Source organism: Nomascus leucogenys, chromosome 17, assembly GCF_006542625.1.
Source record: "Nomascus leucogenys isolate Asia chromosome 17, Asia_NLE_v1, whole genome shotgun sequence".
NCBI classification, from domain to species: Eukaryota; Metazoa; Chordata; class Mammalia; order Primates; family Hylobatidae; genus Nomascus; species Nomascus leucogenys.
The window spans coordinates 92,637,558-92,649,316 of record NC_044397.1 but is presented as its reverse complement, the minus strand read 5'-3'; the positions used below and the strand labels follow the sequence as shown (position 1 = coordinate 92,649,316).

Below are 11,759 nucleotides of genomic sequence, written 5' to 3'. Positions count from 1 at the left end.
TGTGTCTCCGGCGTCTGTCACTGAACGTGATGTCCTCAAGGTGCATCCACACTGAAGCCTGTGTCCGATTCCCTTCCTTTTCATGGCTCAGTAATATTCCACTGCGTGGGTGGGCCACGCTGTGTTGATCCGTCTGTCATCGACGGATGTCTGGGTGGCTTCCACCTTGTGGCTGTTGGCAATCGTGCTGCTGTGCACCTGCGTGTGCAAGCTTCTGTTTGATTCCCTCCTGTCCGTCCTTGTGGGTGTTCATCCAGAGGTAGCATTGCTGGGTCCTCTGGTCTTTTTTTTTTTTTTTTTTGATGCACCTTGAGGAGTCTCACTCTGTCGCCAGGCTGGAATGCAGTGGCACGATCTCGGCTCACTGCAACCTCCACCTCCCGGGTTCAAGCAATTCTCCTGCCTCAGCCTCCTGAGTAGCTGGGACTACAGGTGCCCGCCATCACGCCCGGCTAATTTTTATATTTTTAGTAGAGACAGGGTTTCACCATGTTGACCAGGCTGGTCTCCATCTTGACCTCGTGATCCTCCCACCTCAGCATCTCAAAGTGCTGGGATTACAGGCGTGGGCCACCGCGCCCGGCCTCTATATTAATTTTTTGGGGAGCCGCCCGACTTTTCCACAGCAGCTGTGCCATGTCACATCCCGCCAGCTGCACACAAGGGTGCCATTTCCCCACATCCTCTTTCAGTTTGAGTCCGATAGGCCTGTCCATCAGATAGGCCTGTCCGTCAGGCCATGAGGACCCTTGCTGTGCCCGACACTGCCCTAGATACTACACTACAGCGGAGAAGGTGGCACTTACCAGCGAGACTTCATCCAGGAAGAGAAATGGAGCAGGGAAGTGGGACAGGATGGGGAGATGGTGGCTTTTTTTTTGAGACGGAGTCTCGCTCTGTCACCCAGGCTGGAGTGCAGTGGTGTGATCTCAGCTCAACTCAACCTCTTGCCTCCTGGGTTCAAGCCATTCTCCTGCATCAGCCTCCCAAGTAGCTGGGACTACAGGCGCCCGCCACCACACCCGGCTAATTTTTGTATTTTTAGTAGAGACAGGGTTTCACCATGTTGGCCAGGCTGGTCTTGAACTCCTGACCTCTGGCTATCCGCCCACCTTGGCCTCCCAAAGTGCTGGGATTACAGGCGTGAGCCACCGTGCCCAGCCAATGGTGGCTGCTCTGGTGGGCTGTTCCTGCTGGGCTGTACAGGAAAAGGCTGAGAAAGTGGTGCATGAGTAGCATCCTGGGAGACAGGAAGGGAAGGAGCCACGCTGTGGCCTGAGGGTGAGCCAGGCAGAGGCACAGTTTATGCAAAGGCCCTGGGGCAAGACCATGCCTGGGGTGTTGGAGGAGCAGCGAGGAGGCCCGTGTGGTTGGAGCGGAGGGAGGGGGAGAGAGGGAGGGGGGAGGGCAGGGAGGGGTTGGGCTTTTACCTTCAGAGGGAGGTGGAAGCCCTGGAGGGATGCAGGCAGAGCAGGGACAGGACCTGACAGGTGCTCATAGGCGGCCTCTGGTGGCTGCTGCTGGGAGGACAGATGGGCGAGGGTGGGAGCCAGGGGACTAGGCTGGTGAAGGTGGCGATGATAGGGGTGGACCAGGTGGCAGAAGCAGAGGTGGGGGAGTCAGCTAAGGGGTGTTGAGTGCTGGGGGGAGCTGGGCCCGGCATGGATATCGCAGGTGCGTGTTGTGCCCCCAGTGGCCAGCAGGAGTCGCCCCAGACAGCTCCTTGCCTGCCCCTAGCCCCCTGCCCATCCTAAAAGGAAAACTGAGGCACAGAGGGTGAGCATCTTGCCTGAGGCAGCTTGCTCTGACGGCTGGCCAGTCCTTCCTAGGTCTTGACAACAGCCCCAGCCTGTTCAGCTGGGCAGGCAGCTCCAGCACCCCCTGCAGAATCCATAGGGCCTGGAGCAAATGAAAACACAGGGTCCCTGTTTAAAAATTCCCAGGAGGCTGGGTGCAGTGGCCCATGCCTGTTATTCCAGCACTTTGGGAGGCCGAGGCGGGCGGATCATTTGAGGTCTGGAGTTCGAGACCAGCCTGGCCAACATGGTGAAACCTCATCTCTACTTAAAATTCAAAAAATTAGCCGGGTGTGGTGGCACATGCCTGTAATCCCAGCTACTTGGGAGGCTGAGGCACAACAATCGTTTGAACCTGGGAGGCAAAAGTTGCAGTGAGCCGAGATGATGCCACTGCACTCTAGCCTGGGCGAGGAAGTGAGACTCCTCAAGATAAATAAACAAATAGGCCGGGTGCGGTGGCTCATACCCATCTCTACTAAAAATACAAAAATTAGTCAGGCGTGGCGGCTCACGCCTCTAATCCCAACACTTTGGGAGGCCGAGGTGGACGGATCACTTGAGGTCAGGAGTTCGAGACCAGCCTGGTCAACAAGGTGAAACTCCGTCTCTACCAAAAATACAAAAATTAGCTGGGTGTGGTGGCGGGTGCCTGTAGTCCCAGCTACTCGGGAGGCTGAGGCAGGAGAATTGCTTGAACCCGGGAGACAGAGGTTTCAGTGAGCCAAGATCGTGTCTTTGCACTCCAGCCTGGGTGACAGAGTGAAACTTTCTCTAAAAAAAAAAAGGTGGCAGGGCATGGTGGCTCATGCCTGTAATCCCAGCACTTTGGGAAGCCGAGGCAGGCAGATCACGAGGTCAGGAGATTGAGACCATCCTGACTAACACTATGAAACCCGGTCTCTGCTAAAAACACAAAAAATTAGCCGGGCGTGGTGGCGGGCACCTGTAGTCCCAGCTACTTGGGAGGCTGAGGCAAGAGAATGGCGTGAACCCGGGAGGTGGAGCTTGCAGTGAACCGAGATTGCACCACTGCACTCCAGGCTGGGTGACTGATCAAGACTCCGTCTCAGAAAAAAAAAAAAAGAATACAGAAGATCTGAATGCCGCCATCAACCACACTGACATAATTGACATTTATATAGAACACTCCAATGAACAACAGCAGAATACAGTTCTTTTCTCGTCTTTTTCTCTAAAAAGAAGGGTCTCGTTTTGTCTCGCAGGCTGGAGTGTGCAGTGGCTCACTGCCTCTTCTAATTCCTTAGCTCAAATGATCCTCCTGCCGGACCTCCTGAGTAGCTGGGGCTATAGGCGTGTGCTACCACACCTGGCTAATTTTTCAATTTTTTGAGGAGATGGGGTCTTACCAAGTTCCCCGGGCTGCTTTCAATCTCCTCAAGCAGTCCTGCTGACTCAGCCTCCCAAAGTGCTGGGATTATGGCCGTGAGCCACAGTGCCCGGCCTGTATGTTCTTTCCAAGAGCACATGGGATATTCATCAAGATAGGCCATATTCTGGGTCACAAAGCAAATCTTATCAAATTTAAAATAACTGAAATCAGGCCGGGTGTGGTGGCTCACGCCTGTAATCCCAGCTACTCGGGAGGCTGAGGCAGGAGAATAGCCTGAACCCGGGAGGCAAAGGTTGCAGTGAGCTGAGGTTGCACCACTGCACTCCAGCCTGGCAACAGAGCAAGACTCTTGTCTCAAATAAAGAAATAAATAAATAAAATAATTGAAATCATTCAAAGCATGTTCTTTGACCATAACAGAATCAAACTAGAAGTCAATAACAGAATGATTGGTATTTGAAAAGTCTTTAAATATTTGAGAGTTAAGCAACTCACTACTAAAGGGGTTAAAGAGGAAGCCTCAAGGGAAATTAGAAAATACATTGAACTGAATGGAAATGAAAATACAACTTACCAAAATGCGTGGGATGCAGCTAAAGCAGTGATTAGAGAAATATTTATAACATTAAAATTCTTATATCAGAAAAGAAGAAAGGTCTAATTTTTTTTCTTTTTTTTGAGACAGAGTCTCCATCTGTCACCCAGGCTGGAGTGCAATGGTGCAATCTCGGCTTACTGCAACCTCTGCCTCCCAGGTTCAAGTGATTCTCCTGTCTCAGCCTCCTGAGTAGCTGGAATTACAGGCACCTGCCACCACACCCATCTAATTTTTGCATTTTAGTAGTGACAGGGTTTCTCCATGTTGTCCAGGCTAGTCTGGAACTCCTGACCTCAGGTGATCCACCTGCCTCGGCTTCCCAAATTTTTGGGATTATAGCTGTGAGCCACTGCGCCTGGCCTGAAAGGTCTAATATTTTAAGCTTCTACTCCCAAGAAATTAGAAAGAGAAGAGCAAACTAAATACAAGCTAAAGAGAAAATAACAGAATAGAAATCAATGGAATAAAAAAAAGAAAAACAATATAGAAAAATCAGTAAAGCCATAAGCTGGTTCTTTGAAAAAAAAATTAATGAAATTGATAAACCTTTAGTCTAGATTCACCCTGCAGAGAGAAAGAGAAAGAAATTACCAGCAACAGGCACAAAGGAGGGGATATCATTACTCACCCTAAAGAAACTTAAAGGATAATAAGGGAATACTATAAATAAGTGTATGCACATAAACTTGACAACTTAAAGGAACTGGACCAATTTCTCAAGAGACACAAGCTACCAAAACTCACTCAAGAAGAAACAGAAAACCTGAACGGTCCTATACGTATTAAAGAAACAGAATTTGAAGTTAAACTCTTCTAAAGAATAAAACATTTGGGAGGCCGAGGCGGGCGGATCACGAGGTCAGGAGATCGAGACCATCCCAGCTAACACGGTGAAACCCCGTCTCTACTAAAAATACAAAAAAAATTAGCTGGGCGTGGTGGTAGGTGCCTGTAGTCCCAGCTACTGGGGAGGTTGATATAGGAGAATGGCATGAACCCTGGAGGCAGAGCTTGCAGTGAGCCAAGATCACGCCACTGCACTCCAGCCTGGGCGACAGAGTGAGACTCCGTCTCAAACAACAACAACAAAAATAAATAAATAAAATAAAACTTTAGGCCCGGATAGTTTTAGTGGTGAATCCTATCAAACATTTAAAGAAAAAATAACATCAAATTCTTCACAATCTGTTTCAGAAAATAGAAGAGGATGGAATACTTCCCAACTCATTTTATGAGGCCAGTATTATCCTGATACCAAAAGTAAAGACAGTACAAGGAAATTACAGATCAGTATACTCAAAAACATAGACACTAAAATCCTTAACAAAATGTTAGCAAGTGAAACAATGAAATCCAGCCATGTATAGAAAGAAAACCACCTCACCACCAGGTGGCATTTATCCCAGGAATACAAGACGGGCTCAACATCGGAAAACCAGTCAATATAACTTGCCATATTAACAGACTAAAGAAAAACCATATGATCATATCAATAGATAAAGAAAATGCATTTGATACATTTCAACATTCATTCATGATAAAAATTCTAAGCAAACTAGGAGTAGAAAGGAACTTCCTCAACCTGATAAAGGGCATCTATCACAAACCACAGCTAAACAACAGCAACAAAAATACTATTGGCCGGGCGTGGTGTCTCACGCCTGTAATCCCAGCACTTTGGGAGGCTGAGGTGGGTGGATCACCTGAGGTCAGGAGTTCAAGACCAGCCTGGCCACCATGCTGAAACCCCCATCTCTACTAAAAATACAAAAATTTGCTGGGTGTGGTGGCACACGCCTGTAATTCCAGCTACTCGGGAGGCTGAGGCAGGAGAATCACTTGAACCTGGAAGGGGGAGGTTGCAATGATCCAAGATCACACCATTACACTCTAGCCTGGGCAACAAGAGCAAAACACTGTCTCGGAAAAAAAAAAAGAAAAAAAGAAAAAATATGTACACAAATGTATATAGCAGCTCTGTTCATGATCACCTCAAACTGGAAGCAACCAAATGCCCCTCACGTTTGGATAAACGGGAATGCACCCACACAGGGGAATATCACTGGACCATCCAAAGCAACGAACTCCTGATCCACTCAGCAACACAGAGGAATCGCGAATGCTAACTGAAGCCAGTCTCAGAAGCTACTTTCTGGACCAGGTGTGGTGGCTCGCGCCTGTAATCCCAGCATTTTGGGAGGCTGAGGCAGGTGGATCACTTGAGGCCAGGAGTTCAAGACCAGCCTGGCCAACAGGACGAAAGCTTGTCTCTGCTAAAAATACAAAAATTAGCCGGGCATGGCGGCTCACGCCTGAAATCCCAGCTCAATCCGAAGGATGAGGCAGGAGAATTGCTTGAACCTGGGAGGCAGAGGTTGCAGTGAGCTGAGATCGTGCCATTGCACTCTAACCTAGGCGACAGAGTGAGACTCTGTCTCAAAAAAAAAAAAAAAAAAAAATTAGATGGTGGTGGTGCACAGTACTCGGAAGGCTAAGGTGGGAAGATTGCTTGAACCCAGGAGCTCAAGGCTGCAGTAAAGCCATCATTGCACCACTGCACTCCAGCCTAGGCGAGAGAGAAGGGCCTTGTGTCAAAAAATAAAATAAAAACCGTAGCAACAGCTCTTTCCCTCGGAGCGAGCGGCGGCGGCGGCCTGTGCAGCAACGGCCAAGATCAAGGCCCAAGACCTTCTCGGGAAGGAGGAGGAGCTGCTGAAACAGCTGGACGACCTGAAGGTGGAGCTGTCCCAGCTGCGCGTCGCCAAAGTGACAGGCAGCGTGGCCTCCAAGCGCCCTAAAATCCGGGCGCGGTGGCTCACGCCTGTAACCCCAGCACTTTGGGGAGGCCGAGGCGGGCGGATCACCAGGTCAGGAGATCGATACCATCCTGGCTAACACGGTGAAACCCCGTCTCTACTAAAAATGCAAAAAAATTAGCCGGGCGTGGTGGCGGGCGCCTGTAGTCCCAGCTACTTGGGAGGCTGAGACAGGAGAATGGCGTGAACCCGGGAGGCGGAGCTTGCAGATCTCGCCACTGCACTCCAGCCTGGGCGACAGAGCGAGACTGTGTCTCAAAAACAAAGAAACAAAAAACCAAGATCCGAGTCGTCCGCAAATCCATTGCCCGTGTTCTCACGGTTATTAACCAGACTCAGAAAGAAAACCGCGGGAAATTCCACAAGGGCAAGAAGTACAAGCACCTGGACCTGCGGGCTAAGAAGACACACGCCGTGCGCCGCCCGCTCAGCAAGCACGAGGAGAAACTGCCAATCAAGAAGCGGCAGCAGAGGGAGCACCTGTCCCCAACGCGGAAGTGCGCGGTCAAGGCCCGAGTGGCGCGTTGTCAATAAAGCACAGCTGGCTGAGAAAAAACAAAAACAAAAACACCAAAAAACATAGCCACAAAGAGCCAATCCACGGTCAGGAGGGAGTTGTTAGGTGATGGAAGTACATTCTGTATCCTGTTTATAGCAGTAATTTACACGAATCTCTACAGCTGTTAAAACTCATAGCAACCAGGCCGGGCGCGGTGGCTCCCGCCTGTAATCGCAGCACTTTGGGAGGCCCAGGCGGGCGGATCACGAGGTCAGGAGATCGAGACCAGCCTGGCTAACACGGTGAAACCCCCTCTCAACTAAAATACAAAAAATTAGCCCCGCGTGGTGGCGGTCGCCTGCAGTCCCAGCTATTCGGGAGGCTGAGGAGGAAGAATGGCGTGAACCCCGGGAGGCTCAGCTTGCAGTGAGCCGAGATCGTGCCACTGCACTCCAGCCTGGGTGACAGAGACAGACTCCGTCTCAAAAATAAATAAATAAATAAACTCATAGAACCATACATCAAATAAAGTAAATACAATGCTACATAAATTTAGACAATCAAAAGCAAAATAAATCTTTTTTTTTTCTTTTTGAGACAGACGCTTGCTCTGTCAACCCAGGCTGGAGTGCAGTGGTTCCGTCATAGCTCATTGCAGCCTCAACCTCCCTGGCCTAAACAATCCTCCCACATTAGCCTCCGGAGTACCTGGGACCACAGGCATGAGCCACCACCCCCGGCTAATTTATTTTATTTTATTTTTTAGAAATGGGGTCTCACTGGGAGGTGGAGGTTGCAGTGAGCTGAGACTGAGCCATTGCACTCCAGCCTGGGCAACAATGACAAAACTCTGTCTCAAAAGAGAAAAAAGAAAGAAAGAAAGAAAAAAAGAAATAGGGTCTCACTATGCTGCCCAGGCTGGTCTTGAATTCCTGGGTTCAAGCAATCCTCCCACTTCAGCCTCCCAAAGTGCTGAGATTATAGGTGTGAGCCAACATGCCCAGCTGAAATAAATCTTATTAGCAAACAATACCCCCCAAACCCAGAAATAAATAATAATACCACAGAAGTCAGAATGATAGTTACTGCTGGGAAGGTGGAGATCACTGTGGGGAAGACACTAGGGGTCTTTGTGGGGCTGAGGTTTTTTTTTCCTTTTTTTTTTCTTTTTTTTTTTTTTTGAGACAGAGTCTTCCTCTGTCACCCAGGCTGGAGTACAGTGGCACGTTCTCAGCTCACTGCAACCTCCACCTCCCAGGCTCAAGTGATTCTCCTGCCCCAGCCTCCCAAGTAGCTGGGATTACAGGCGTGCACCAATACACCTGGCTAACTTTTCTATTTTTAGTAAAGACTGGGTTTCACCATGTTGTCCAGGCTGGTCTTGAACTCCTGACCTCAGGTGATCTGCCCGCCTCGGCCTCCCAAAGAGCTGGGATGACAGGCGTGAGCCACCGTGCCCAGCCTGAAAATCTCCTTAGTCTTGGCCCCAGTGGATCCTGTGGATACCGGCTTCACAACAATTTATTAGGTGATACATTCAGCTTTTATGCGTTTTCTGAAAGAAATATTTTCTACACACACAAGCTCACCCTGGTGTTCCCAACTGAGCTAATAATACACGGCGAATGCTCAGCATGTGGCAAGGAAGTGGCTCAGCCCGTTTAGGGAACTGCAAGGGAGGTTCGTTCAGAAGCTGGAGAAGTGGGCAGAGCCTGGGCCCTGGATCCAGGGAGCCGGCTCATTTATTCTGAAGCCAGTGGGAGCCACAGAGGGTCTGCCACCCTGGTCCAGGCTGTGAAGATGGCGGGTGCTGGCGTCCTGTCCAAAAATGCCAGCAGGGAGATGCTAGGAGAGTGGCCCCCTGGGCTCACCCTGTGGGGCCTGTGGCTCAGCCTCATCTCCCAGTTTTGCTGGTCATTTCTGTTTCAGCCACCCCGGAAGATCTGCACGGCCGTGACCTATTTCTGCGTTTCTTCGCCTGTCCTGGGTGGGAGTGCCCCTCGTTGCTGCTATCCAGTTGGGGGCGGGAAGGTGGATGGCTGGGTGGGCAGATGGCACCTGCCAGCTCCAGTGACCAGACAGGGGCCCCTATCGTACTTCTCATCTGCCATTCGTTATGAATCAACAGTGGAGAAAACCACACATTTGTGCTGAGCTGGTGAAGCTGCGTCAACGGCTGTCACTGAACCCTGGTGTCTGGGAATAGGTGGGGACGGTGGCTGCCAATGGCTGTGTGGCCCTGGGCACGTCATTCACCCTCTCTGAGCCTTGCCCTATCTGTAAAGGGACCAGAGGCCCCTGAAGTACAAGAATTACGTGTATCTCTTGGGGAGGAGAGTTTTGATCCAGAACTTTCTAGAATTTCCTACAGCCTGTCAATGGGGGTGGGGAATCTGAGTATCTAGAAAGCAGCAATGTTTTTACCAAGGTGACAGCCGCCAGCCCACCCGTAGGGCCCTGAAGTCCCAGAGGGATCAGGACAGGGCGGCCTCATGGCACTCGTTGGGAATATCTCCTTGACCAGTGAGGTCCACTCCCAAAGTCCCTTTTACACCCCATCTGCCTGTCTGACTTCTCCTGATCCTGAATATGACTTGTCTGTGCAACCTTTGTTGATCCATTTAGAGCAACAATCTTGAAACTTCCCCAACAACATCTCTGCTTAATTTTTCTGGCAGAATTTTTCACCATCCAACGGGCTTAGGTGTATAAATATATATATATATATTTTACATGTGTGTATATATATACACACATATATATTTTTATGTGTAATCTACATGTATGTATATTAAAATATATACTTTTATGTGTGTATATATACACATAAAAGTATATATTTTAATATATGTATGTGTATATACATATAATATATGTATATATTATAAATACAGGAGAGTATATATAATATAATATATATAATATATAAATATATAAAACATATATTTTAATATATGTATGTGTATATACATATAATATATGTATGTGTGTATATATAGTGTATATAAACATACATATATATGTATATATGTGTGCATATATATAGTGTATATACATATATGTATGTGTATATGTATGTGTGTGTGTGTGTATATATATATATAGAGGGAGAGAGACAGAGAGAGAGTGAGTTTTGTTTTGTTTGTTGCTGGAGACAGGGTTTCACTGTGTTGCCCGGGCTGGAGTGCAGTGTTATGATCTTGGCTCACTGCAGCCTCCATCTTCAGGGTTCAAGTGATTCTCTTGCCTCAGCCTCCCAACTAGCTGGGACTACCGGTGCGTGCCAACAAGCCCAACTAATTTTTGTATTTTTAGTAGAGATGGAGTTTCGCCATGTTGGCCAGGCTGGTCTCGAACTCCTGACTTCAAGTGATCCTCCCGCCTCAGCCTCCCAAAGTACTTTGATTACAGATGTGAGCTCCTGCACTCTCACCTGGCCATATTTTTTATTCTTTTATTTTTTATTTTTTATTTTTTTTGAGACGGAGTCTTTGTCACCAGGCTGGAGCACAGTGGCGCGACCTCAGCTCACTGCAACCTCTGCCTCCCGGGTTCAAGTGATTCTCCTGCCTCAGCCTCCCGAGTAGGTGGGACTACAGGCACCCGCCACCACGCCCAGCTAATTTTTGTATTTTAGTAGAGACGGGGTTTCACCATGTTGGCCAGGATAATCTTGATTTCTTGACTTCGTGATCCGCCCGCCTCGGCCTCCCAAAGTATAGGGATTACATGCGTGAGCCACCGGGCCCAGCCTAAAATTTATTTTATTATCTGTTCTTTAACTAGAACCTTAGGTAAGGAGGTCTGGGATCTGTGTCTCTTGACTACCGTGCCTGGCACACAGTTGGCGCTCCATGAATGCTTGCACAATGAAGGGATGGCCCTGCCTGGAATCTGCCTGGTAGGCGTTTAGACTCTGGGCACCCGCAGGTGAGGGATGGGCTCCCGGCTCTGCCTTGTGCCAGCCCCGCCAGTCACTCCCCTGCTTTGTGCCTCAACCTCGTCATCTCTCAAACAGGGACCACACTAGTAACTACACGGTGATGTCAGTATAAAACCAGCTAATGTGGTGCTAAAACCCAGCTAATTTTTGTATTTTTAGTAGAGACAGGGTTTCACCATGTTGGCCAGGCTGGTTTCGAACTCCTGACCTCAGGTGAGCCACCCACCTCTGCAGGGCGGATCACCTGAAGTCAGGGCAGAGTCGCTGGAAACAGTCCGTGACGCCTGGCCTGAGCTGTTTCTTAAAAATATATCAGAAGACCTGAGTATGGTGGTTTATACCTGTAATCCCAGCACTTTGGGAGGCCGAGGCGGGTGGATTACCTGAGGTCAGGAGTTTGAGACCAGCCTGGCCGACATGGTGAAACCCTTTATCTACTAAAAATCCAAAGTTAGCCCGGCATGGTGGTGGATGCCTGTAATCCCAGCTACTCGGGAGGCTGAGGCAGGAGAATTGCTTGAACCTGGGAGCCAGAGGTTGCAGAGTAAAGATCGTGCCACTGCACTCCAGCCTGGGCAACAGGAGTGAAACTCCATCTCAAAAATAAAAAAAATCTATATATCTATATTATATATAGATCTATATATGTATATATATCTCAGCAGTAGCATGGGTCTGATGGTTCCTGATTGGCTCCAAGGAGGGGGACAGCTCCGGATGAAGCCTGAGGAGAATCCGCCCCTTCTCCAGAAG

The 11,759-nt window shown here is 49.0% G+C and overlaps 1 protein-coding gene across 1 annotated transcript; it reads left to right on the top strand.

Moving 5' to 3' along the window:
• The first annotated feature begins 1,661 nt into the window (after positions 1 to 1,661).
• LOC115830835 (60S ribosomal protein L35-like) lies at positions 1,662 to 7,098 on the top strand. Its single transcript, XM_030795631.1, has 3 exons — positions 1,662 to 1,674; positions 6,411 to 6,571; positions 6,847 to 7,098. Exons 1-3 carry the CDS (start codon positions 1,662 to 1,664, stop codon positions 7,096 to 7,098), a joined length of 426 nt encoding a protein of 141 aa, XP_030651491.1.
• Positions 7,099 to 11,759: the final 4,661 nt, after the last annotated feature.

Coding starts and splice junctions, on each gene's coding strand:
- LOC115830835 (XM_030795631.1), top strand. Junction 6,572..6,846: donor GGGCGCGGTGGCTCACGCCT/GTAACCCCAGCA, acceptor CAAAAAACCAAG/ATCCGAGTCGTCCGCAAATC.